The sequence below is a fragment of the Struthio camelus genome, chromosome 24 (genome assembly GCF_040807025.1).
Source record: "Struthio camelus isolate bStrCam1 chromosome 24, bStrCam1.hap1, whole genome shotgun sequence".
Classification (NCBI taxonomy): domain Eukaryota; kingdom Metazoa; phylum Chordata; class Aves; order Struthioniformes; family Struthionidae; genus Struthio; species Struthio camelus.
Window position 1 is genome coordinate 4879173 of NC_090965.1, and position 22980 is coordinate 4902152.

Below are 22980 nucleotides of genomic sequence, written 5' to 3' on the forward strand. Positions count from 1 at the left end.
ACCCGGGGCGGAGATGGTTTATCCCCTCCTGCCCCGCATATGGTCTCTCCCGCCTCTTGCAGCCCCGTCCCAACTCCTGCTCGCCCCGCCCCTTCCCGCTGGCGATTGGCCGAGCCGCAACGCCTTGAGCGAAGCGGCCAATGGCGGCCCTTCCCATGCCCGGATCCAAGATGGCGCCGCCGGGAGCTGCGGGAGGGTGGCGGTGAGGCGGCCTGCGGGGGGCCGCCGCGTTCCTCCGCGCTCCGCCGCTCCCGCCGCGGGGCCGGCCGGCCGGTGGGCTAGCTGGCTGGCTCGCTGGCTGGCCGGCCGGCCGGGGCCCGCCCCTCCGCCATGGCAGCCGAGAGCGGCCGGCAGTTCTGGAAGCGGAGCGCCAAGCTGCCGGGCAGGTGAGTGCGGGGGGCCGGGCCGGGCCGGGGCGGCGGGTGGCAGCGGCCCCTTCCCCACAGGCCCGGGGGGGGGGCGGCGAGGCCGTGTCCTCCCGGCTGGGGGGCCGGGGCAGCGCATGGCCGAGAGGAGGGGCGGGGGGGCAGGAGTCATGTCCCCCCCCCCCCCGGCTATGACTTCGTCTTGAGGGGCAGCGTAGCCCCCTGCTTGGGGGGGGGGCGGGACAACCCCTCGGCTGTGGGGCGGGGGGGGGGGGCTGCGATGGTAGGGGGTGTCAGGGCATCCCTTCCGGCTATGGAATGGGAGAAGTGGGGCTGAGGGACCCGGAGTAGCCCCCCTGCCCTGGGGAAGGGGTGCCCATGGCAGCCCCCCCGGCTATGGGGCAGGGAGGGGGCGGCCTGAGGGGCCCCCCTGTAATGGGAGAGGGTGCTGGGAACAGCCCTCCTGGCAATGGGGGTGAGTTGGGCTGGGGAGGCCCCCCAATAGAAAGGGGGTGTCAGGATTGTCCTTTCATCTGTGGGGCAGGAGAGTTTGTGTGGGGGCTGTGGGGAGCCCCACCTGCACCCCTGCCCCATGGAAAGCATTGCGGAGGGTGTCAGGGCCTTGTAAGGCTCCTCCTGTAGCCGGGCTGCCTCTGGGGCAGCCCTGGAGCCAGGGCTGAAACATGCTCATCTCCACAGATGTTGAAGAAGCCTTCTCCTTTTCCGAAGCCCTTAGCGGTGTCTCCTTGGGCAGCAGCTCCCCTGTCCCAAACAGGTGCCCCTACCGAAACAGGTGCCCCCCTCCTTATCCTCTGCTACGTGGGGTGTCACTCCTGGTCCACCTCTTCCTGATACCCTGCTGTTTTTGACAGTCCCTCCACTGTTTGGGCCTGTGGGGCATCCCTGTGTGCACCTCCCCTGCTTGGTTTCCTCCGGGTGTGGTGTCCTGTTTCCTGTTGAGGCATCTGTGTTCACCTGCGGGTGGGAGAGGGGAATGAGTAAAATGTCTTGCTCAAGCAGAGCAAGAGGAAGGGGCTGGTGGCGATGAAGGAGATGCTTCCTACATGGCCTTGAGAGCAAGGTTCCTGTATGGAGGCAGTGTCCAGGGAGGGTGGGGAGAGGGCACCCACCTCTCTGAGGAGGTTTTCACAAGTTACGTTTTAGTTCGATACTCCTCAGTCTTTCTACTATATTCGTGCTCCTGTTTGCCTTATCTGAACCCTGCTGCCCCCTCCTGATGTGCACTCTGAAATGCTTAGCTGGCTTTAAATCCTGCTAGGCCAGTTAATTCTCTTTCTAATGTGCTTTCACTCTTAGTCTTTGCTGCTGCTCCAGCTCCCTCAGGTTTGTGGGACAGTCCAGATCTGTGTCAAGCAAAGGGCGAGCAGTAAGCATAGCATGTTCTTCTTTTCTTCATGGGGGAAGAAAATGCAGTGCCATCCATGGGTGTTTTCTTCTCCCTGTTGGTGACCACCTTTGTCAGGAGGTCCCAGCTGTGCTTCCAGCTGGTGGTCTCTACGACAGCATCTCTCTTCCACGGCTGATGACTTTGGGCTTCAGCTTGGAAAGCCCAGACTAGATGAACCGGTTTGGGAGGCAGTCAGTCGTGCCTAGACAATGAGCTTCAGCGTCAAGTATTTGGCAGAGTTCTTCCCTCCTCCTAACAGGCTAATTTGCAAGTATCCGTCTGTCGCCTGGTGTCAGGCAGGCTGGTTGCCACCTTTAAATATCCTGTGTACCTGTCCTTCCCAGGGGCAGTTACTTACAGGGATCTTGGAGACCTCATTCCTAATGGACAACGCAACTGCAAAGGGTGGAAGTCGGACGTGCTGTGTCCATGGTCACTAGATGTGATGCTCCCTTTCCAATTTTTGGTCTGGACTTTGAGAGATCTTCCCATGCAGATTCTTGACTCTTTCCATTCTTTGCCCTGACAAGCTCACAGAGGAGGGCTTTGTAAAGATTTGGAGACAGTGTTAGGTTCCTTTTCTGTGATATTTTGTGAATTTGGTTGCTTAGTTTTATTAGCTTTTACTTGGTGCTTTTTCTTTGGAGACGTAGTGTTGTGGCACTACTAGTAAATGCTGTTTCATGTTGCCAGTAACGTCTTGTGTTCTCACAGTGGGAATTCTCACTCCAGTAAGTTTTTAGGAGTGCTTTGTCAGGTTGGTTTAGCATGTTATCCTGTGGGGTGCATTCTGATTATTTCCTGCTTTTCAGAGAAATGGGCGGCAAGACACCAGGGAGTTTTATTTAATTGCTGTTTTAAAAGGGGAGATGCAGGCTCCACTGGGAATAAAATATGTTCTGTCTCTGGAATGGCACCGAGGTTTCATGGATATGCTTTCTGCTGCAGTGTCACTAACCCAAACACTGTTATGATCTGCTCATGAGAAGTGTAAAGCAGATAGCACAGCGGAGACTGGGAGGCTGTTGTACGGGGCACTGAAGGTACAGGTAATGAGAAATGCCTTGTCCCAAAGAGCATGAACTAAAATAGAAGAGTGCAATGGACTGACTTGTCCAGCCAGTTCAGTGGCACAGATCTGAGGACATGGTTTAGGACTCAACTCCTGACCCAGTGGTGTGTGTGCTGAAATGTAGTGCCTGCATTGAGCTTTCCGTCCATGCAACAGTCGGATGAAGACAGCTAGAGACAAAGTTCATCTGGGGATGCTCCATTCATCTAGCAGAGCTGAGGTGCTAGATGGGAGGTGGGGGGGGGGGGAACAGACACGAGTGAGTAAATAAATGTTTACTGAGCATCACTTGGGGGTATCACTCCCCTGCCTCGGTTTGCTCGGTTGTAAAAGCAGGGACGTGTTAATGCACCTTTGTGTGGAGCTTCAGGATCTGCTGAGAGTCAGTTACAGGGACGCGAGCTGAAGGAGCGGGATCAGGCATCAAGGGTGCCACAGGCGCTACAGCACCAACTTGCCATCTGGCATTTGTGCAGGTGCTTGCATATTTTAAAGTCACCTGTTGCATGTCTCTGAGTGCTTGCACTTGTTCCTACCCAGCTTATACCCTCTGCATGGATGGGTAGGGGAGAGAATTGTTCAGCAAAATCAAAGATGGAAAAAGCACGGAGAGAACCTGCTCCATGCAGCAGTTGGAGCTCAGTGATGCCGGATGGTGGGGTTCAGCCCTGCCTCTCTTTAGGTTGCTGGAGACGTGGCTGTCACCTTCAGCTGTTTATATGGAAGCAAAGCTGACGGGCTGTGCTGCTAGACCAGCTTGGGATGCTGCGTTTGTGTGAGGTTAGGTTTAAATCCTTTAATAAGATCCGCTTGGGAGGTGGGACCCTCTGCTATTGTATCAGCCGTTAGTCCATCGCAAAAGCATTGGCCAATTGCTTCAGAGCACCAGGAAGGGGTTTCTTCATCCAGAGCTGCTGCCACATCCCCTCCTCTCTCTATAACGTGTGCCATTCACGTGGCTTGTGAGCTTGAGGCCAGCAGACCTAAGCATAGTTGCCCTCCCTTTGCGTGTGCTTCGGAGCATTTGCCTGTCTGGCACGTGTGGGTTTTCCCCACACGTGTGGGTTTCCCCGGTGATGTTGATCCCTGTGCAAAGAGGAGCAGCATTGTGACTGCTGTCACAGGATGGTGTGAGCTGGGTGTTCAGGAGGCTCCGCCAGCTCTTCTTCCGAACGGAGCTGCCGTGAGTCACTTGGAAGCAGCACTGATCTGGAGGGGTTGGGTGTGGGTTTTTTTTTTTTTTTTTTTTTTTTAAATATTAACTCCTGATAAACTGCTTGTTATGGCCACCCACAGGGGCGCCTCTGTTTAATAGCTGTCCTGACTCCTCGATGCTAATTAGTCGGCAAACTCTTTCCTGGCCCGGATCGCTGGTGGGTAAACACAGTGAGCCTTTTGAGCGCTTGCAGCCACGAAGGGCTGCCACTGTAGCGGTGAGCCCACCCCGGCTAGGTTTCACCATCGGGATCTTTCTGTGTTGTGGTTGTTTCCAGCCTCTGCCCCGCATCTCTGCATCCCTCCTCTGCCAGCTGGGCCTGCTGCTGTTGCCTCCCCAGCATCAACTTGTTCTCAACGTGCTTCCCAGCTGCACCAAACTGCAGTCCCCCTCCTACACTGCTGGGCTCTGCTTGTTTTACTGCCGGGCTCCATCCGTGGCTCCTGGAAACCAGGCCAACTCCCTGCACCCAAGAGGAGCTGTCCCTTGTGTGCCAGCTCTGAATGGGCCCTTGTCTCTGCAGTTGGACACAGGGCTCTGCTGTGTACCAGGAGATGGGGAAGACTTGTTTTCCAGAGATCTAAGCATACCTTTTAGAGTGGGGAGGTTGTGAATAGTTACCCAAATGGAGCTAATGACTCAAGATCCCCATCTTGTTTCTAAAGCCCGTAGAACTGGTGATGAGCACTCATCTAATAACTCCTCTTCAAAGTGGTGTTCCTTATGGAGCGCTTGGAGCCCTGAGGCTCCCTGTGCCCTGGAGCACTAGCCCTGCTCCTCAGAGAGGGACACCAGGGTGCCGAGACATAGTGACTCACTTCAGGCCACGTAGGAAGGAGTTGATAAAGCTGGCGTTGGGACCGGAGTTGGACTGTGTACCATACCGGAGGCCGCCTCACTGTAGCATTGGCTATGAGCCTGAGAACCAGCATGGGGTTCAAACCCTCACATGCCTTGCTGAAGAGTCGCAGTAGTGCTGGCTGGAGTCCTTCCCTGTCCCTGAGGGCTCAGAAGTGTAAATCCCCAAACCTGGGAAGCCCTCTGATGGAAAAGAGAACGGACTTCAGTTTATAAGGCAGGGGGAATTGAGACACGTGGTTACTCGGAGTGAATCGTCAGTGCAGCAAAGAACAGATTTCTGCTCCTTGCTCAGCCAGGCTGGAGAGAGCCAAGTGGTTCAAACAGGGTCGGTCTCTTCTGCCGCAAAGAACTGCAGATTCACTTCAGCTGAATGTGACACTTCTGATCTAAGGCTTTGAAGTCAGAAGCTTATTGAAGCTGCTTTTGGCTGGCGTTTGGCTCCTGACAGCAAGCAAGAAGTATGACCCCAGCCTAGGCTGAGGAGACTGTTCATGGTTCCTCTGTGGCTTTTGGCACTCTTCTTTCTTTTTTTTTTTTCCCCCTCCTTCCTGCAGCATTCAGCCTGTCTATGGAGCACAGCATCCCCCATTGGACCCCCGGCTCACCAAAAAGTAAGTTTTATTTATCTCTGGAGACATAGACCACTTGCTTTGGAGGGTTTTGGCTCAGTCCTGCAGTAGCTGGAGGTCTCCAGCATCCCCTGGCATTATAGTATTCCGCCTCCTCCCAATCAGACTGGCCCATGTTGCTGGGACTGTAGAAATGACCCAGCAGCTACTTTTCTATTTCCTGAGCAAACTCCTCAGGTGGTTTCTGAAGTTGCTGCCCAAGTGCTGTGGGTTACCCAGTGGCAGTGCCCACGAGAGCGTGCAGCTATACCTGGTTTACAGCACCCAGGCCAGCGCTTCTGTGCATACCCTCTGCTATCTGCAGTTTAAGCTCCAGCTCTGGTGTGGCTGAGCTTCAGGCACATGTTCCCATCTGCCTCCAGGAGAGAAGGGCAGCAATGGGGTGCTGTGCTGTCTCGAGCTCTGTGAAAGCTTGCAAGGGTAGCTTATCTGGTGCCTGTTATGGCCGGAAATCTGTATCATACCGGGCACATCAAAGGAGACAGGAGCTTTCTTAAGCAGTGGCATCAGGGCCCTTCGCTCCCTGTTGGAGAGGGAAGAATTAAGGGAAGGCGGGGGGGGAGGTAAAGCTGCCTGGCAGCATGGTGGATCAGCAGTCCTGAGGCCATGGGGCTGCAGAATTGCGGCACCCTTCCTGGCAGGAAAAGGCAGAGCTGATCTCCTGAACTGCCTCCTTATCCTTATCTCATGCTGTGTAGCAGTGAAGGCTCCCCCTTTTCTGCCACGCTTCAGCTGGTGGACTTTGATTCCTGCAGCTTAAGGGTAAATGCAAAGGCTCCTCCTTTGCCTGAGAACAGAAACAGGCTGGTGCCTGTGCACTGGGAGTGATTACAGCTGCATTAAGAGTGTCTACGAGTGTTGATCAGCTCTCTCTAGGCCTTGACGTGCCTCTCCCCAGGTTGCAAGGGTTTTTTTGTGTTAATTTTCCTGTTTTCTGTAGGGTGGACAGAGGTGGAGCTGGAAAAGCTGTATGTCTCTCTCATTTGCCCTTTTGGGCCCAGAAGCCTGGCACCTCTCCAACTCTTTGCTGGCACTATGGCCTTCTATGCCCTGGGATCCTACTGGCTGGGGCTCTGCCTCCTGGAGAGACTTAACGTGCTCCTTGTGTTTGGGAGGAGGGGCAGGGCGTTTGGATAAGGAAGAGACTAGCGAATTGGAACAAGGGCGTAGGGACAGGAAGAAAATGGACTTCGCTAATGCCAGGGCTCTGATACTATTTCTCTCTGGCTCCCAGTTTAATCAAAGACCGCTCCAAGGCCAACGCGTTGCCTATGAAAAGCAAGAAGGCCTCCAGCTTTCACGAGTTTGCCCGCAACACCAGTGATGCCTGGGACATTGGTGATGATGAGGATGAGGACTTCTCTTCTTCCTCTTCCTCTTTCCAAACTCTGAACTCTAAAGTGGCCAAGGCCACGGCAGCCCAGGTGCTGGAAAACCACAGTAAGCTGCGGGTGAAACCTGAGCGGGCCCAGTCCGCTCTTGGCGACATGCCCACCAACTGCAAGGTCATCAAGTCCAGCAGCGAGGCCCAGCTCTCCAGGACGTCTGGTAAGAGGCATTTTCAGGCAAAGCCTGCTGCTCTGGTGCTCTCCTAATTGACCGTTGAACCCAACCTCTTGCTGCTACCTGCATATTATGGATAAGAGGCCACAACGCAGCCCGTATGCCTGGCGGAGGTTCTTGCTTCCTTGTAGAATCCGGCACTCCAAGGAGCCTTGTTAGAAGGCCTGATGCCAATGCTTCAGTCTCCACTGGATATCCTGCCTACAGACATGTGTCCTGTAGGGTCCCTGTTCTGGGCAGTAAGGGATTTTGGAGATCTGTTAAGTTCTTGGTTGGGCTTGCTCACCCTCTGCTTTTTTTTTTTTTTTTTTTTTTTTGGTGGCCCAGTGCACTGCTGGAATAGCCTAGCAGGTCTCTGCTGCCAGCAGGTGGCATTGGTGGCCTATCGCCTCCTCTCTGCACTGGCAATTAGCTTGATCACTATTTAAATCAGAGACGAGCAGGGCAGATCCAGATCTGAAGGTCAGTTCCTCGGGGATTCCCACATCTCCTTGTGCCTCTGTCTTATCTTGCCACATACCTTCCGATACCTGAGGGAGGAAGTCTGATCTGTTGGCAGCCAGGTGCCTAGAGGTGGGAGGAAGGGATGAGTAATGGAAGAAAAAGGAGAGATCGGAGGGGGGAAGTGATGGAAGAGCAACACCAGATGCCTGTGAGCCCGTTTGAAGTGCTGATCTGTTGGTGGGCCAGTGATGCTCCGTGGGCTGAGGCTAGGGAAGAGACAGGTTAAATTTACAGTGGCAAATCTCTGGCTAGTGGGGCAAGGTGGGGCTGGAGAGGTGCTGTGTCCTTCACTATGTTGTCTGCTCCTTGCAGAGGATGCCTGTATGCAGACCTCCCTTCAGAAGCAGCAGTCCCTCCCCCTTCGGCCTGTCATTCCGCTCGTTGCCCGGATCTCTGACCAAAATGCTTCGGGTGCTCCCCCCATGACAGTGAGGGAGAAAACCCGCCTAGAGAAGTTTCGGCAGCTTCTTTCCAGCCACAACACGGACCTGGGTGAGTGTGATGAAATGGGTGCCTGCAGGTGGGAAGGGGAAGGTGAAGGAGGCGTTCTGCCTCAGTGAAACATGGTTCAGGTGGCAGTTGTATCTGCTCAAAACTGGAAAAAGTTACTACCTGTAGCCGGGGGATCATTCCAGATGATAACCTCTTCCACCAGCAGTGCTGTTCAGGGGCTGCCTGTCTGTTTCCGGTCTTTCCCTGTTGCACAGATGATGGTTGTGGTCCCTGGGATTTGTTGGGCTCTGCCTGAGGATTGAATGCTGCTGAGAGGGGACTGGTGGGTCAGAGCCCCAGCAGCCAACAGTTCTGTGCCCAGGCTGAGTAGAGAGTGTCTCTACTGCCCCTACCCTAGACCCACATCACCAGTCATGGCTAATGTGGAGCCTTCCTGGAGGCTTAATTTCTCCAGAGCCTGCAGGAGCAGACTGGGCTTTCCTCTCCTTCTAGGTGTAGTGGTGCCTGGACGTGCCTAGGATCTAATCCATTGCCACCACTGTCCGTTTGCAGATGAGCTGAGGAAATGCAGCTGGCCTGGTGTGCCCAGAGAGGTCCGGCCCGTGACGTGGCGTCTCCTGTCAGTGAGTACTTGGAGCTGTGACCCGGGAGTATGGGTGGGGGGAACTTGACAGCCTGTGCAGAACCAGGGGGACACACGCTCCTAGACCTTCATGTGTCCCATAACCAGGTTTGTTTGTGGCACGTCTGTGCCCAGCCTGCAGATGAGCTGTACTTTCAAATCAGGGAATGTAATAGCTACATCCTCTTTGAGCACAAAGCCCGGACTGGTGCTGGGAATATGGTTAGCTCTGCTTGGGAAACAAGCTGATGAATCCCATGAAAGTGGGTTGCCCCCAGATCAGAAAAAACATCAGGGCTAATAAAGCCAAAACCCGTGAGAACTCTTTCCACGGTTCCTGAGTCTCTGTATCTGACAGCACTTCTGAGTGCGCAGCTGCTTGGCAAGATTTCCAGGAATGGTCAGTGGCCAGGAGAACTGGGGGAAGAGGGTCTGCCCTAACATCTGTTTTCCTGCTGCAGGGTTATCTCCCCGCAAACATGGAGCGGCGGAAGCTGACTTTGCAGCGCAAGCGGGAGGAATACTTTGGTTTCATCCAGCAGTATTATGATTCCCGGAACGAGGAGCACCATCAGGATACCTACCGGCAGGTACAAGCCCTCTGCCTGTTGCCTGGCTTTCTGCGTTGGTACATTCCTTCCCTTCCTGTTGTTGCTGCTTGCCCCTGCAGCTGGGGTCATACTAGAACTTCCTCTAGCTGTAGCCACTAAGTCTTCTCCTTGCGGGCAGCCCCCATGCCTCTGTCCATCTCCTTAAGGGCACTGGATTAAGCCTTCCTTAAATTGCTACTAATCACTAGATTTCATACCCCATCTTTCTCCCAGCCCAGCTCTGATGGCCTGCCCAGCCCTGAGCAAAGGAGACTGGAGGTGAAACTCCTCCATGCTTTTTCTCAATGTGGCTGCTACCTGTAGGCCCAGCTGTGCTCATCAGCAAGCGCAGCCCTCCCTTAGGGACACTGGGAGGGTGAATTCCCTTCCATCGGCCTGTGTGATTTATTGTGCCCCTGAAAAGCAAGGCTGATGTATGTAACCCACGCTCTCTTCCAGATCCACATCGACATTCCAAGGACCAACCCGCTCATTCCCCTTTTCCAGCAGCCACTTGTCCAAGAGGTAAGGGGGGGAGCGAGGCTCCTGCCTGCGTTGCAGTGGGTCAGGCTGATTGTGCGTGGAGTTAGACCAGCACTACCACTGGACTGAGTTAACTTTGCAAGTTAGCTTTGTGTTTCCCTGGCTGACAACAACTGATGCCTTCCACAACTGATCAGCAAATAGCTGCTTAAACTGTCTGGTCTTGTCCAATGTCTCTAAAAGACATCAGCCTTGTTGCTCGCTGGCCATGAGATCACCTCTGTAGAACACAGCTTTCTCTGGCAAAACATAGTCAAGAATTAGGAAGAGACCTGAAGTTCCTGTTTTGAACCAGCACAGGGCATCAGTTGTGCTTGGTTATGAAACCTCTTCTGAGTGAAGCAGTATGTGAGAATCTCAGGCAGTGATGGGTTTGAGAGGTGGCCAGGAGGTGCAGGCATCTGTTGTCTTTGGAAACAAACTCAGCACATATATGTAGTATGTCAGAGCATGGTGTCCTGGGGCCTGGACTGGATCTGACTGGAAATAGCATGTAGTTTGGTTGTCTGGGGGAGGACCATCCTGCTCTTCTGGGAATTATCCTGACCTGTGATGTGGAGCTGGGAATACTGCGCTGAGAGCTGATACTTGATGGTTAAAGAGCCCAGATGACAGCCTGAGCTATCTATGTGACATTCAACAAGAGGCAGCCCTGCCCTGTGGATGGAAGGGTCTTAAGCCATCTGGATCTTGGAAAGTTGGCCTCTATGTTTCTTCATGCTGAGGCTTTGGTGAGGAGACTGGGCCTTCTTCTTCTGGGAAGTGTGGGCCAGCCTGTGGGGGCAGGGTCTGTAGATGGTACAGAGAGTATCCTCTGACTTGTATGCGTCTTATCTAACAAATATTGCTGCGGAGGGGCCTGTCAGTGCATGACCTCTGCTCCCTGAGCTTAGCAGTTACTCTTTTCTGCCTTTCCTTTGTGCACGGCTAATGCAGGTACCTGCTTTCCTTCCTTCTTCCCCTAGATCTTTGAAAGAATCCTGTTTATCTGGGCCATTCGACACCCAGCCAGCGGTTATGTACAGGGAATCAATGACCTGGTCACTCCGTTCTTTGTTGTGTTCCTCTCGGAATACGTTGGTAAGTGACATTGGCTGCTTGAAGGCACGGTGCTGCCTCTTGTCCACAGTGTTTGCAATGGTGTGAAGTGCTGGCATTAGAAAAGCTTCCCTTGCGGGAGGGGAGTCTGTCTCTTGGCTCCTATGCCTCACTAAAGATGCATCTTGACCTCTTTCTGTGTCTTTGCTGCCTGGTTGATTTGACTGTAGCTTCACAGCCTTGCTGAGCTCCACAGAAGTTGAAGTGCTAAGGGTGGATTTGCATTTGAATGTACTTACTGTAGTAGTTCTGAAGAAAATAGGGTTTTTTAGGCCCAGAGGGAGTTGAAGCAAAGCCCTGAACTACAGAGTTGGGGGGGGTGGAATCTTGCTCTCAGAGCTTGAATTTGGAGCTAGTTCTTGCTCTACAAGGAATGAGTGGACTATAAAGAGACCCTGTTGAGAATTTAAAATAAACTATTTAAATATTCCTGTCCTGTGCTGCTAGTACAGGTGTGTCTGTAAAGCTGAGAGCTTTCAGAAAGCAAATTTACTTCTCCCTGCTGCTCTCAGCTTTGTTGTTAGCCAGTCACTTTTACTCATAGATCAAGTTAATTTTGCCCATGGGATTTTTATTCTTTCTCCAGCTCTAGCTGTGTTTTGGGATTTACATTAACACTGGGAGGCCACAATCCCTATAACTAAAGGCTCTTATTTTTCACCTTAAGAGAAGGAAAAAGGAGTTTGTAAGACCTTACTAATGACAAAAATTCTATTTGACAGAAATATTTTTAAGGTCTCATCCAAAGCTCATTGGAGTTGCTGGAGGCTTTCTGCTATCTAGCTAAGGCTTTGTAAACTTGTACTGATCTGTCTTTTGAGGACACTGTGAAGAAGGAAGCTACTCCAGTTTCCACTGTGGTAGCCTAAGAAGTGCTGTTGCTTCTTATAGTCTGAAGGAGAAAGCACAAAATGTCTTCGTTAGCAAAACTAAGTGGATGTTGGGGTGTTTTTTTTCTTTTTTTTTTTTTTCTCCATACCTTGAGTGAATTTCCTGGGAGATAAAGAAACAAACTGTGCAGTAAGCAACTGAGCAGGTTTCTCTTTGAGCGGCCCCTCCTGGGCCTCACTGCTTGAGAGGCATTAATCGTACTGAGCCTCAGTGGAGGCTGGTTGCTCAAGATTGATCTGCTGGGTTAGAGAGCGCTGTGTGCAGAGTAAGTTATCTGTGCAAGAAAAGAGCTGGTCTGAAATGTCATAGCTGCCTGCAGGTATTACTCTGACTTCTTGCAGTCATGTGCTGTGTTGGGTGTCCGTGCCCAACTCTGCCTGTGCGTGGCTGTGGAGTTCATGCTGCGTCAGACCTGTCTCGCCGGGGCCATGCTTCTCTCAGTCTTCCAGGCCTGTTTTCTCTTCTGACTGAAATGTTCTTGCTGAACGTGGCCTTGCAGCTGTCTCCGCAAGTTGCGTTGGAGGAAAACCTCATCAAGCATGTGAGATGCATCGAGTTGAATTTAGTCTAGCAACATGTGCGTCCCCTTCTGTCTCCAGAGCCTGGGATTCAAAGCCAGCTTTTAGGTCAGAAGCACGATGTTCCTCTGTTTCAGTGGTTAACTGCCTGCTGATCTGACTGTGAGGCAGGCGAAGTATAAGGATGAGATCAATAATTCTGTTGAATGTATGTGGGAAAGAACTGGCACCGCTCAGTGCCCCATAAACCCTGTTGCAGGAGGATTTAAGTTAATCCACTTGCTGGTTTGGAGCACTGGCTTTTCTGTACAGCTGCCTTTGGGAGGCTGCCAAACAGCTGGCACTGAGCACTGGCAGGGCTGCTCCAGAGGCTCTTGGTGTTGGATCACTAATTCTCGGGATCTCTGCATTGGCCAAATCTGTGAGCCGAAAGAGGACTTGCAGTTGAGTCCTTGTGCAGCGTTTGCCAAGGGAGAGCTCCCCTTTCTGTGGGGAGTCTCTCATTCAAAGGAAATTCTGCTCGTGTTCTTCAGACTTTGTCCCTGGAAAGGGGAACAATCTTTATGGCACAGACAGCCCCTGCCCATAGAGCCACAGAGGACCTTGGACACCTATGGGTCATCTCGGGGTATTTCCATGTTCAAAGGTGTATTGGAATATGCATACAGCTTCCCTGGCAAAGTTTGCCTCCCCTTTTGGGGGTCAGCACCAGCATTGGCCTCAGCCTTGCTGAAGACTCCTGTTCCCTACTGGCAGGAGAGGTGCCCAGGACCATGGGTGGTTTTTTTGGCCTGACCTTCTGGGAGGTGTGAGCCTGCATCCCAGGCCCTACTGCAGGAGACTTTTCTGAGCTCCATCCTCAAACCTCTTGGCTTTCCTGCCCCTATTCTCCTTTGAGAGTAGGAGTTTTGTTGACTACAGGATGCAAAGCCTCAGGCTAGAAGAGACCAACTTGGCTGCCGGCTGGCTCCTCTGCTGCGCTGTCCGCCACCTTTCCTCGGATGTTTGCATTAGAGCTTTTGAAGGACTGCCTCCTGCAGTAGCTGGGTCTGGGTCTGGCTGACTCAGCAGGGCCAGCATGGCTCTCCGGGGATCGTAGTGTGATTCAGTCAGAGATGGCAGGCGGAGGTGGGAATTCACAAGCTGTTGGCTTTGGTTAGCTGTTCAGCAGAAGGCCAGGCTTGCACTGCCACCTCTTACTGTTCAATGTATTGACTTCTCGCATTGCAGTCTCGCCTCCAATAACAGACTGGCCCCCGCATCCAAGTTGACTGAGGTTTTTAACTCATCCCATGCTTGGGCAAGTATTGAGTTCCCAGACAACAAATCAGCTTTTCTACAGATCAATTAAAACCTCTCCTTGGTGCTCATCAGCTGCTTAATGTCTCGGGTTGATTGATGTCTCCACTATCTATCGGGTACTAGAGCAAGGCTTAAAACAAATGTCAAGCCCTCCGAGGGCTTGACTGGCTTCCCACCAAGGGCTAGAACATGTCCAGGGCCCTAGGGAAGATGGATGCCCTGCGTAGGGGCTGGTCTGTAGCTTGTCAAACACATTCAGCATCCAATTTGGCAGCTTCCTTGTGTTAAAGTTCATGTGAGCAATGAACCAATGGTCAACAGTACCCTAGCAAACTCCCAGGGCCTTGTGTGCAGAGGTATAAACCCAGCTTGCTCAGAGTACTAGTTAGAGCTATTTGGCTGGATTTAGGAGCAGGGCCATACTGCTCTGTCTGTGGGATGTGATGGTTTTTCTTCCTCCCTGTAGAAGCTGTGGGGAGGAAAGGTGTTTGCCACTCAGGGTCCTGAAGGAAGTGAACAGACCAGTGAGTGTAAAATATTCATGACAAGATGCTTCTTGTAGCTGCTCTCTATTCAGGGAACTGATGACCCTGTATGAACTTGCATCTCCCTAGCCTTGATGTGTTTTTGAAAGGGCCCTACTGATGTTGCTTCCCTCTCCTTTCCCTGCAGGGCCTTGAATCCAGTGAGTGCCTTTGAGCTTTAGAAAATACCAATTAGGTTAAAACAGTGAGAAGCAGCTCTTCCAGAGCTTCCAGTCCCTATATCTGAACTCCCCTGCCTTCTCCAATGCCGTTCAGGACCTATTGCTCTTCCTGTTCTTGCCCCAAGTCTGAATGCAAAACTTCTCATTGTCCTTGCAGGTGCTGGTCAGAAGGAGGCTAGCTAGATCCTGCAAGTGCTGTTCTCTAGGGTCTCTGGGCTCCTGTGCCAGGTAGCTGTTAAGAGTGACATAATTCACCAAACACCAGCTCTCCCCTTCCTGCTACAGGGCCCTCTGCTTGCAAGAGATCATGAATGCATGTCAAACCAGAGCTTACAAATTGTGCCCCCCTCCCCCCCCCCCATAGCTGTACCTGTTCACTTCCCCCAGGTGTGAGTGGGCTGGAAAACAATTTCTCCCTCCCCATGCCTTCCCTGTCCCCATCCAGACTGCTGCAAGCCCTTGGCAGATAGGCTGGATTTAACTGCTGCGTTTCCTCTTTACCCCAGCGTGCCAAGCTGGTCTGCCCTCTCCTGAGAGGCTCTACCTGCCTCCTGCATGGACGTGGCTGTTTGGCAGCAAGCAGGCTGCTCTGGGCCCCTGCTGCTGTCAGATCCATAGCCAGAGTCATTCCTGCTCCCAGCTGATTGCCGGCTTCTGCCACAGATGGCTGAACACTGCTGGCTTTCAGCTGATGCTGTCTCGAGGAGGTGCTCAAGGGAGGTGCTGAGGCTGCAGGAGCAGCTGAGCCTGCGGTGGCTGCCTGCACCCGTCCCCTCTGAAGGGTGGCAAGCGCTGCTGGAGAGGCAAGCTGAGCCATGAGGAGGGAGAAGCAATCTGACATGTGAGGAGCTGGGGCAGGTGAGCTCGTCTTGGCACCTTCCAGATGAAAGCCCTGCCTGTTTCTCTAGGCATTGCTGATAATGTGTTCGCAGAGCTCCCCGTGTCCTTAACTCCCCTGGGCTGGCCCTGGCACCAGCCCACAGCACCGTCAGAGAGGGCCTAGCAAGCACAGGGATGCTGAGCTGATCAATCCTGCTAGCACTGCTCCTCTTAGCTCCAGTCCTGTAGCCCCTTCCCCTGTACTGAGTCAGTGGATTGCACTCCCAGATCCCATGGCTTCCCGCCCCCCCCCCCCCCATTTAAAATGGCAGTGACAGAGTAGGGGGCTTCACTGCCCTTGAGAGATGAGATCAGCACCCTCGAATGGTACTAGTATTGGCCCCCTGCGCCCTGTCCCAGTGCTCTTCACCCATGTTAATGAGACCATTTCTATTCCTGGTTCAAGGCCTTGCTTTTAAAGGGCTGTCCTGGTTTGGGGCCTGTTTGGCGTTTCACCAAGTCTGTAGAGGGGAGCAGTGCCTTGGAAAGTTTTGTTCAATCTTGCTCACTCCTAACTGGCTTTGTTGCTAAATCCTAATTATGATTAAATTAAGACTGTGTTTCCCTGTAGGCAGGACCAGAATTATAGCCAGATGTTGCAGGTGGAGCTTGGATGAGGGGAAGGAGAGTCTTACACCTTGGTGTTACCAGTCGCACTGTGACTAACCCAGGTCAGGATGTAACGTCAGGCTTGTTCTCGGCTCTGTTCTCGTCCTAGAGCAGCCGAACCAGGAATGTCGATCGGACCCATCGCTCACCACGTGCAGTGCAAACTTATGTGCTGCTCTGCGAAGCTCTGGACTGAGAGACTGGGTTTAACTGTTCTCCAAGTATCTTGTCCTGCCCCTGGGCCCTAGCTGGCTCAAATATGGGTGAAGAGACATCAAACCTCCCCTGCAGAAAGCAATGATGTGGGAGGCCAGAGCCCTGGCTCCTCTGATCTGGTCCACGCTATGCCGTGTCTGGAATTTCAGGCAAGGGCTCAAGTAGGACCATGGTCTCCTTCTTCCTGTGTCAGCCCTGAGGCCTGTTGAAGTGTCACTCTGGAGCTTTATGTTCCCCGAGCTTGGGCTCTCCCTCCTCTGCCCTCGGGCATCCTGTGACTGTGGTAGCAGTATCACCACTGCCCCCAGCCCAGCCACAAGCGGCTGTCACCAAGCTGCTGGCTCCCTTTTAGTTCCTGTCGGAGCCTTGTGTTGGGTACCTTGCTCCTTTCTGGGCCCCTTTAATGATGCCATGAGCAGATGTTTGTGCTGAGCTGTGTACTCTGGAGCCCGGGGGTTTTTCAAAGCTCCTTGCCATGTGTGTTGGCTTGTGCTGGGGATCTCCTAGCGCTGGTTTTCTTTGGGGTGCTGGCAGGGTTGCTGGTTTTGCTCCTATAGCAATGCAAGCAGCAGGCTGTTCTCTATCACCTGGGCTTGTCACCGCATCCCCTTCGTGGTCTTCATGCTAGACTTCTCGTGTCTGGAGCTGTATGGGGAAGTCTTCTGTGTAAGGCTGATTCCTGCGTGGCTGAACCTGCCTCCTCCACCAGCTCTGGCTGAATGCACGCGGCCTTGTCCCACTCCTTACCTGTCCATCTTCTTCCCATGTCTCTTCTATTTCTCCTGGCTGTCTGCTCCTCTTCTTACCTCTGTGCTTCATGTAGTCCTTTCCCCGTAAGTCTCTCACCTGCTGTGTCTTCTAGTGCCAATGTGGGCCTCTGCGTAGCACCCTTTCTTCTGCAAGGGGAATTACTTGAGAAAGGCAATGGGTATTAAACAGGGGTTTGCCTGTCTTATTATCACCCCTTATACTTGGGGGTGGCTGTGGAGAAGCCATGATGACTGATAATTTGGGGTGCTGACCTACAGCTCGAGAACAGCTTTGCTGCTCTTTTTGCAGTAGAAGATTGCCAAATTAAAGCAGGCTTAATCCTGTACTCATCCCTAAAGGCTCCATGTGGCAGTTTGCTCCCGAGCTGAGTGTTGTCTGGGAGGAGGAGCAGAGGTAGGAACAGCATTGGAGTCACCCGCTCTCAATACTTCACATCCTCCTGCAGGGATGATCTGGTACTGTTGGCTCTCGCTGCCAAGAGCAGCCGCTCTGCAGCTTGTCTGAGCCGGGAGGGTGGCCCGGCTCCAGCCCTGAGCCCTGTCCTCTCCCTCTCTCCTTTCCAAACGAGATCAAAGACACTTGTTCAGATTTCCGAGCCTCTGCGTTTGGAAGTTGGCCAGTTTAGCCCTGGCATCTGTTGATCCAGTTTAGCAGTGTGACAGCTCCCTCCACGGCCTCTGTCAGCAGCGTGACGGGTGCTCTCGTCTCGTGAGCCGAGCGGGGAAGAAGGGGAGGGAGCCGCTGGGTCTGCCAAGCCACGAGTGCCAGACCTGCAACTCTGGGCACCGAGCTGTGCCCTAACCATCAGCTGCTGCTGCCTTTACCTACCTATTGCCCTCGCACAGTTTCCAGGCGAAGGTGAGACTGGCCTGGAGTGGGTAATCTGTACTCTAAACGCAGTGAGCATCAGCACTGCGCGGTTCTCAAAGCCTCTCCTCCCTCCCTTGCCCAGCCTGGCAGTTTGCACACCCATTTAAAAGTGAGCACAGCCCTCTGCGCTCAGAAAGCACCCTTTGGGGACGGAGCTGCCACCAGGCACTGTGCACGGAGACCCTAATTAGCTGGGTTTGAAAAACAAGCTTGTACAAATCTCTGCCTCCCCTGCAGCAAGGCTCTTTCATGCACGGGGCTGCTGCTGTTCGCTGCAGCTCTCCTGGCAGCTCGGGGAGGAGGAGAGGCTTCGCCAGGCTGAGCAGTCCTTCTGCTGCACAGCACCGCTGCCAGACTGTTCACGGCTCCATGCTGGATTTAACTCAGACTTTTGCTGGCCAGGAAGACGTTTGAGGGCTTTTGGGCCCTTGCAACTGTGCCCGAGAGGCCCGCTCTCCCAGTGCGGTTTGTGAGGCTTCGGCAGTTGTTTCTGATGTGTCCTCCCAGCCGGCAGCCGCTCTTTGAGTGCCTGTGTCCTGCTGCCTTGGCTTGTTCGCGTCCCTCTGGCCAGAGCGTGGGGTTGGCAGGGGAAGGGGGGAGGCAGCCCTCAAGGGTGGTCAGCCCAGGTGAGTTCCCATGCTGTGAATTCATTCCTTTAGTCAGGTTGCTGAGTCCTAGGGGAATTAGGTGGGCGCAGATGAGACACTTCTGCTCCCCGTGGAAGGCAGGCATGGCTGCTCGTCTGCTGCGCTTCAGTCCTGGCCTGGCACTGATAAATCCTCCCTTTACCAGACTGGGAAAGGGAGCCCAGCTCCTTGTGCTGCCCAGGACAGAGGGCAGGATTCGTCTCTCCTGGTTCTCCCTGTGGTGCTGCCCCCACCCGGGAAGGTTTAAGCTCCAACAGGGATGATCGTGTAGGCCGGGGACTTTGTCTGAGCACAGCCCCTGCTGCAGAGTTAGCAATAGCAGCAGCACTACCGTAGGGTCCCTCCCACGCTCCCTGGCGGGTCTGGGCTGCGTTTGGATCGCTGCCACCGTGTCTTTGGGGCCCTGCAGCCCTCCACCTGCCGCTAACCTGGCTCGGAGAAGTAGGTCAGCGTGCTGGTGGTGTGCGCTGCGCCGGGCTGGCCGCTCACGACGTCGGCTGTGTGCAGGAAGCCTTGTTCTGCCTCCTGCCCAGCCGTGGCTGCATGCACAGCCCTGAGCGGGAGCGCATCCCCCTCTCGCTGGCTCAAAGGCCTGTTAGGGCGATCAGCAGGGAGCTCGGCAGCCTTTTGTGACTTGTTGGAGTCTGGGAGAGGCTGCTTGAGGCAGCTGCTAGGAAGAGGAGACCTCAGGTTTTCCACTGAGGTCTGGAAGATGCTAACGGTGCTGTATGCATCCCTACCCTGCTCCTGGGCTTCAGATCTCCCTGTTGCAACATCGTGAGTTTTGTATTTTTGTAGGTGAAAGGAGAGGCTGTCCTGCCACCCCAGCGGTGGGGGGTGGGGTTAGAGATATCTCTAATAATTGCATATTGTTAGAGATAATATGCAATGAAGAGACCCTCCATTTGCTCCCACCTTCTTGCCTCCCTCTTACCAGCTGCCACCTGCGCCAGCTCACTTGCCTCCAAGCAGCCAGTTCCCCAGGGCTTGCCACTGAAGGTTTTGATAGAGCCTCTTGGTGCTCACGTGAGCCATCTGGTGTCTGCCTTATTCCTGACCCTCTCCCCTGTCTGTTTTGCAGAAGAGGATGTGGAGAACTTTGATGTGACAAACCTGTCACAGGATGTTTTACGGAGCATCGAAGCTGATAGTTTCTGGTGCATGAGCAAGCTGCTGGATGGGATACAGGTGAGGCTCTCAGGCCGTGGAGATTTATCTTGTGCTCACTGGGGTAGCAGCACAGCTTTCTCCTCTCCATGTTGGGGTGAGAGCTCTGCGTCCTGAGCACAGCCAGCTAGAGAAGCCCACTAGACCTGCAGCACTCCTGGCATTTAGAGCTTAGGGAGTCTATGCCTAGATGTTTGTCATCTTGCTCTGTTACTGGGACAGGTATCTGTCCTAGTATGAGGGATATTTTCCTACTTCATTGAGCAAAACCTCTCGGCAAAATCTTGGGGAAATCAGATGCAGTGCTGTCCCAGATGCCAGAGCAGATGATCCCGGCAGCCAAGAGCCATGTCTCCTTGGCTCGTAGCAGTCTCAGGTCCGAGTCGAAGACTCTTTGATGCCCAGCCGTTGTTACAGCTACTGCCTCTGACTCGTAGCGTCTCCCCACAGGATAACTACACCTTTGCACAGCCGGGAATCCAGAAGAAAGTAAAAGCCTTGGAGGAGCTAGTCAGCCGGATCGATGGTAGGCAACAAAGGGATCTGAGCAGGGCAGGGGCAGAGGACAGCTGCATGTGGCTGGAGTTCAGGGAGCTGGGGGGTATCAGGGCATGAAAGGGGGCTCACTTAGAGCTGCGAGAGCACGGCAGAGGGTAGGGGCTTGACTACAAGGCATTTGGAGGGAGGGCAGCGGGGCAGTGTAGTTAGCCAGAAGGCTCACGAGGGCAGGGTTTACCTGGCTGGGTAGCAGAAGGCGAGGATCGGAGTCGTTTGGGAGAATGAGGAGTCTGCCTGAAAGTGCACGACAGCGGTGCCTTGTGCGGGAGCTGGGGCACCATGATCTCCAGGTGTGTAAGTGAAATGTACTGTTTCAGAGCAGGTACATAATCACTTTAGGAAGTACGAGGTCGAATACTTGCAGTTTGCCTTTCGCTGGATGAACAATCTGCTCATGAGGGAACTGCCTCTTCGCTGCACCATCCGCCTCTGGGACACCTACCAGGTATGCAGGCCCCCATCCCTCCCTCCAGAGCCAATTCTCCGTTCCCTGGGAAGGAGGTCTCTTGGCAGTACTGCGCAGCTGGGGAGGTGAGAGAAGCAAAATAGTGTGGCCCCGGAGCGTTTGTAGGCAGCGGGGAGTTAAAGGGTGGCCCAGCAGAGTGGCTGTGTACTGGGGAGCTGTACTGCTGCTGAGCTGTGGTGGCTGACACCATTTCCTTGTTCGCAGTCGGAGCCAGAAGGATTCTCTCATTTCCACCTGTACGTCTGCGCCGCCTTCTTGATCAAGTGGCGGAAGGAGATCCTGGATGAGGAAGACTTTCAAGTAAGTCCCTGGGAGGGAAGTCGATTCCCTTAGGGGAGAGGGGAGGGGATTGCCCTGGATGGGGGCCCAGCATAGATGCAGTCAATGACCATCTCAAAACTGGCTCTGAGATCTTCCAGGCTCAGGATCTCTGCCCATGAGTAACTTCTGAGCCTCAGTGCTCAGCACAGAGAGCTGAGCAGTGGGAAGCTGCAAGCTCCATACGCTAGCTTTTCTCCCCGGGCTCAAGCTTTGATCATGGCAAGTCCCTTCACATCTGCCTTCTGGTGTCCAGCTGTAACATGGGATGGCAGCACCCTCTCGTCAAGAGGTTTGGGGAAGTCCGAAGTGCTGTGCTGATACAGAGCTAAACACGAGCGTGTCTCAGTGCTATCTGTGAGCCTTTCAGGCCTGCGAGAGCAGGGAGGGAAAGTTAATCGGTGCTGCTGCCTCTGCTCAGGCCAGCCGTGAGCCTGGGCTGGAGGTGCGCTGTCTTCAACTACCCCAACTAAGCACCTTCCCCTCTTTCAGGGCCTTCTAATGTTGTTACAAAATCTACCGACGATACACTGGGGCAACGAAGAGATCGGACTCCTGCTCGCCGAAGCCTACAGACTCAAGTACATGTTTGCAGATGCCCCCAATCATTACCGCCGATAGGTGCCGGGACTTGCCTTCCTCCTCTCCCGCTCTGCCCTGCGCCCGCCCCCTCGTCCTGGCCCGATCTAATCACTGTGGCATTTTGTTGTCCAAGTCCTCGGACACTCCGGCCAGGAGCTGCTCCTCGCTGTACAAAGCTCAGATCGACTGTTGTCTTAACTCTTACGTGTGCCTGTCTACCACTCCATGCGCCTGGATGTGCCACTCCAACGACCGTCAGTATTTCATCCCGTGCCAGTGGCCTGAGCCAGGGAGAGAGGCGTCAAGGGGCTGGGAGGACATGGGGGCAGCTTTACAGATGAACTGAGCCGGGGATGAAACCCTCCTGTCCTCTCCCTCCCCCTGGCCTGGGCTTGTCCAGGTGTGACTGCCTTGGCTTTGCTGCCTCGTGTGACCCCACCGCCACGCACGCCTGCACTCGTGCTCACGGATACGCGCCGGTGTGCGCTGCCCTACCTGCTCCACTCGCTCTGCAGAGGCCGTTTGATCCAAGTCCCCGTTGAAAATGCCTTATCAGAGACCCGCCTGGCCGGAAACCTTCCCTCAAGGGCAGCAGGGCAAGAAGTTTCTCTCAGGGCCGAGCTTTGCTCCGAGTGTCTGAAGACCCCAAGCGCTTTGCGGGTCCGTGAGAGCCGCTCACGCCTGCCCTCTCCTCTCTGCCTCCCCCCGTGTGTTTGGCACGGTTTTGGGGGGGGAAGGGGGGAACCAAGCTATCCATCCGTGGTTTGAATGACACACGTCAACTTGACGGGACTGGCTGTGACTGGGGTGCTGTCGGCGCAGCCCCTGCCGGTGCGGGCAGAGGCGCGGGGGCTGGCAGGGGAGCAGCCCCCCGGCGGGACCCCTGCTCCTCCGAGGCGTTCTGTGTATATTGTGTTCTTGTGTATATGGGTCAAAGATGTACAATATAAGTCTTCTGTTTGTAGCAGATTTGATTTTATATTTATAACGTGCATCCCTTGTTCTCCGCCTCCTTTCCCCGCCTGCGAAGGCGGCCTGGGCACGGCGCGGTAGGGCTTTGGACCCCGCCGGAGGTGAGCGTCCCGGAGCTACAGCCGTTTCTGCCCGAACGTGGTTTGAGGGCGTCGGACTCGTCAGCAAGACGCGCCTTGGACATCTGTACGTCGAGGCCTCCCCTCCGAAGAGGGGTTGGGAGGTCGAAGGAGACGGGGACGGAGCTCCCAGCTGCGTCGGGGAGTGCGGCGCCTGCCCTCGGCCTGAAAGGCCGCTGGCCCCTGCCCCGCCGAGCGCTGCCCGTGCTGCCAGCGGGCCTCTCTGGAGGAGGGACGATCCCCGACCTGGGCTTACCGCCCTGGTGCTCCCCGCCGGGCCGGGCTGACACGTCCTCCCCTGGCTTGCCCGGCCCGGTGCCCCCCGGGTCAGCACGGCCGGGGCCGGGCTATTTGCTTCCTGCGGGCGGGCGCCAGCCGCCCGGGGCCGAGGGCTGCGGGTGGGAAGCCGCGGGGCCGCGCGTCCACGTCCCCGCCGGGGCCATCTCGGCAGGACGCAGAGGTTCC

General features: G+C 54.5%; 1 protein-coding gene across 2 annotated transcripts; it reads left to right on the forward strand.

Moving 5' to 3' along the window:
* The first annotated feature begins 140 nt into the window (after window positions 1-140).
* TBC1D22B (TBC1 domain family member 22B) lies at window positions 141-22388 on the forward strand. 2 transcript variants are annotated; one of them, XM_068918212.1, is made up of 13 exons: window positions 141-386; window positions 5477-5533; window positions 6786-7099; window positions 7931-8110; window positions 8624-8694; window positions 9155-9283; window positions 9743-9808; window positions 10792-10906; window positions 19415-19521; window positions 19951-20026; window positions 20376-20503; window positions 20729-20824; window positions 21335-22388. In XM_068918212.1, exons 1-13 carry the CDS (start codon window positions 331-333, stop codon window positions 21461-21463), a joined length of 1524 nt encoding a protein of 507 aa, XP_068774313.1. In that variant the 5' UTR covers window positions 141-330; the 3' UTR covers window positions 21464-22388. The 2 variants fall into 2 exon arrangements, with proteins under 2 accessions (XP_068774313.1, XP_068774314.1); XM_068918213.1 differs by having other exon boundaries at window positions 230-386; window positions 4339-5533.
* The last annotated feature ends 592 nt before the right edge of the window (window positions 22389-22980 follow it).

Bases quoted from the DNA above. Each gene is read 5' to 3' on its own strand.
- TBC1D22B (XM_068918212.1), top strand. From the start codon at position 331: ATGGCAGCCGAGAGCGGCCGGCAGTTCTGGAAGCGGAGCGCCAAGCTG. The intron at 5,534-6,785 runs GTAAGTTTTATT...TCTGGCTCCCAG, and splicing joins GACCCCCGGCTCACCAAAAA to TTTAATCAAAGACCGCTCCA. The intron at 9,809-10,791 runs GTAAGGGGGGGA...TTCTTCCCCTAG, and splicing joins AGCAGCCACTTGTCCAAGAG to ATCTTTGAAAGAATCCTGTT.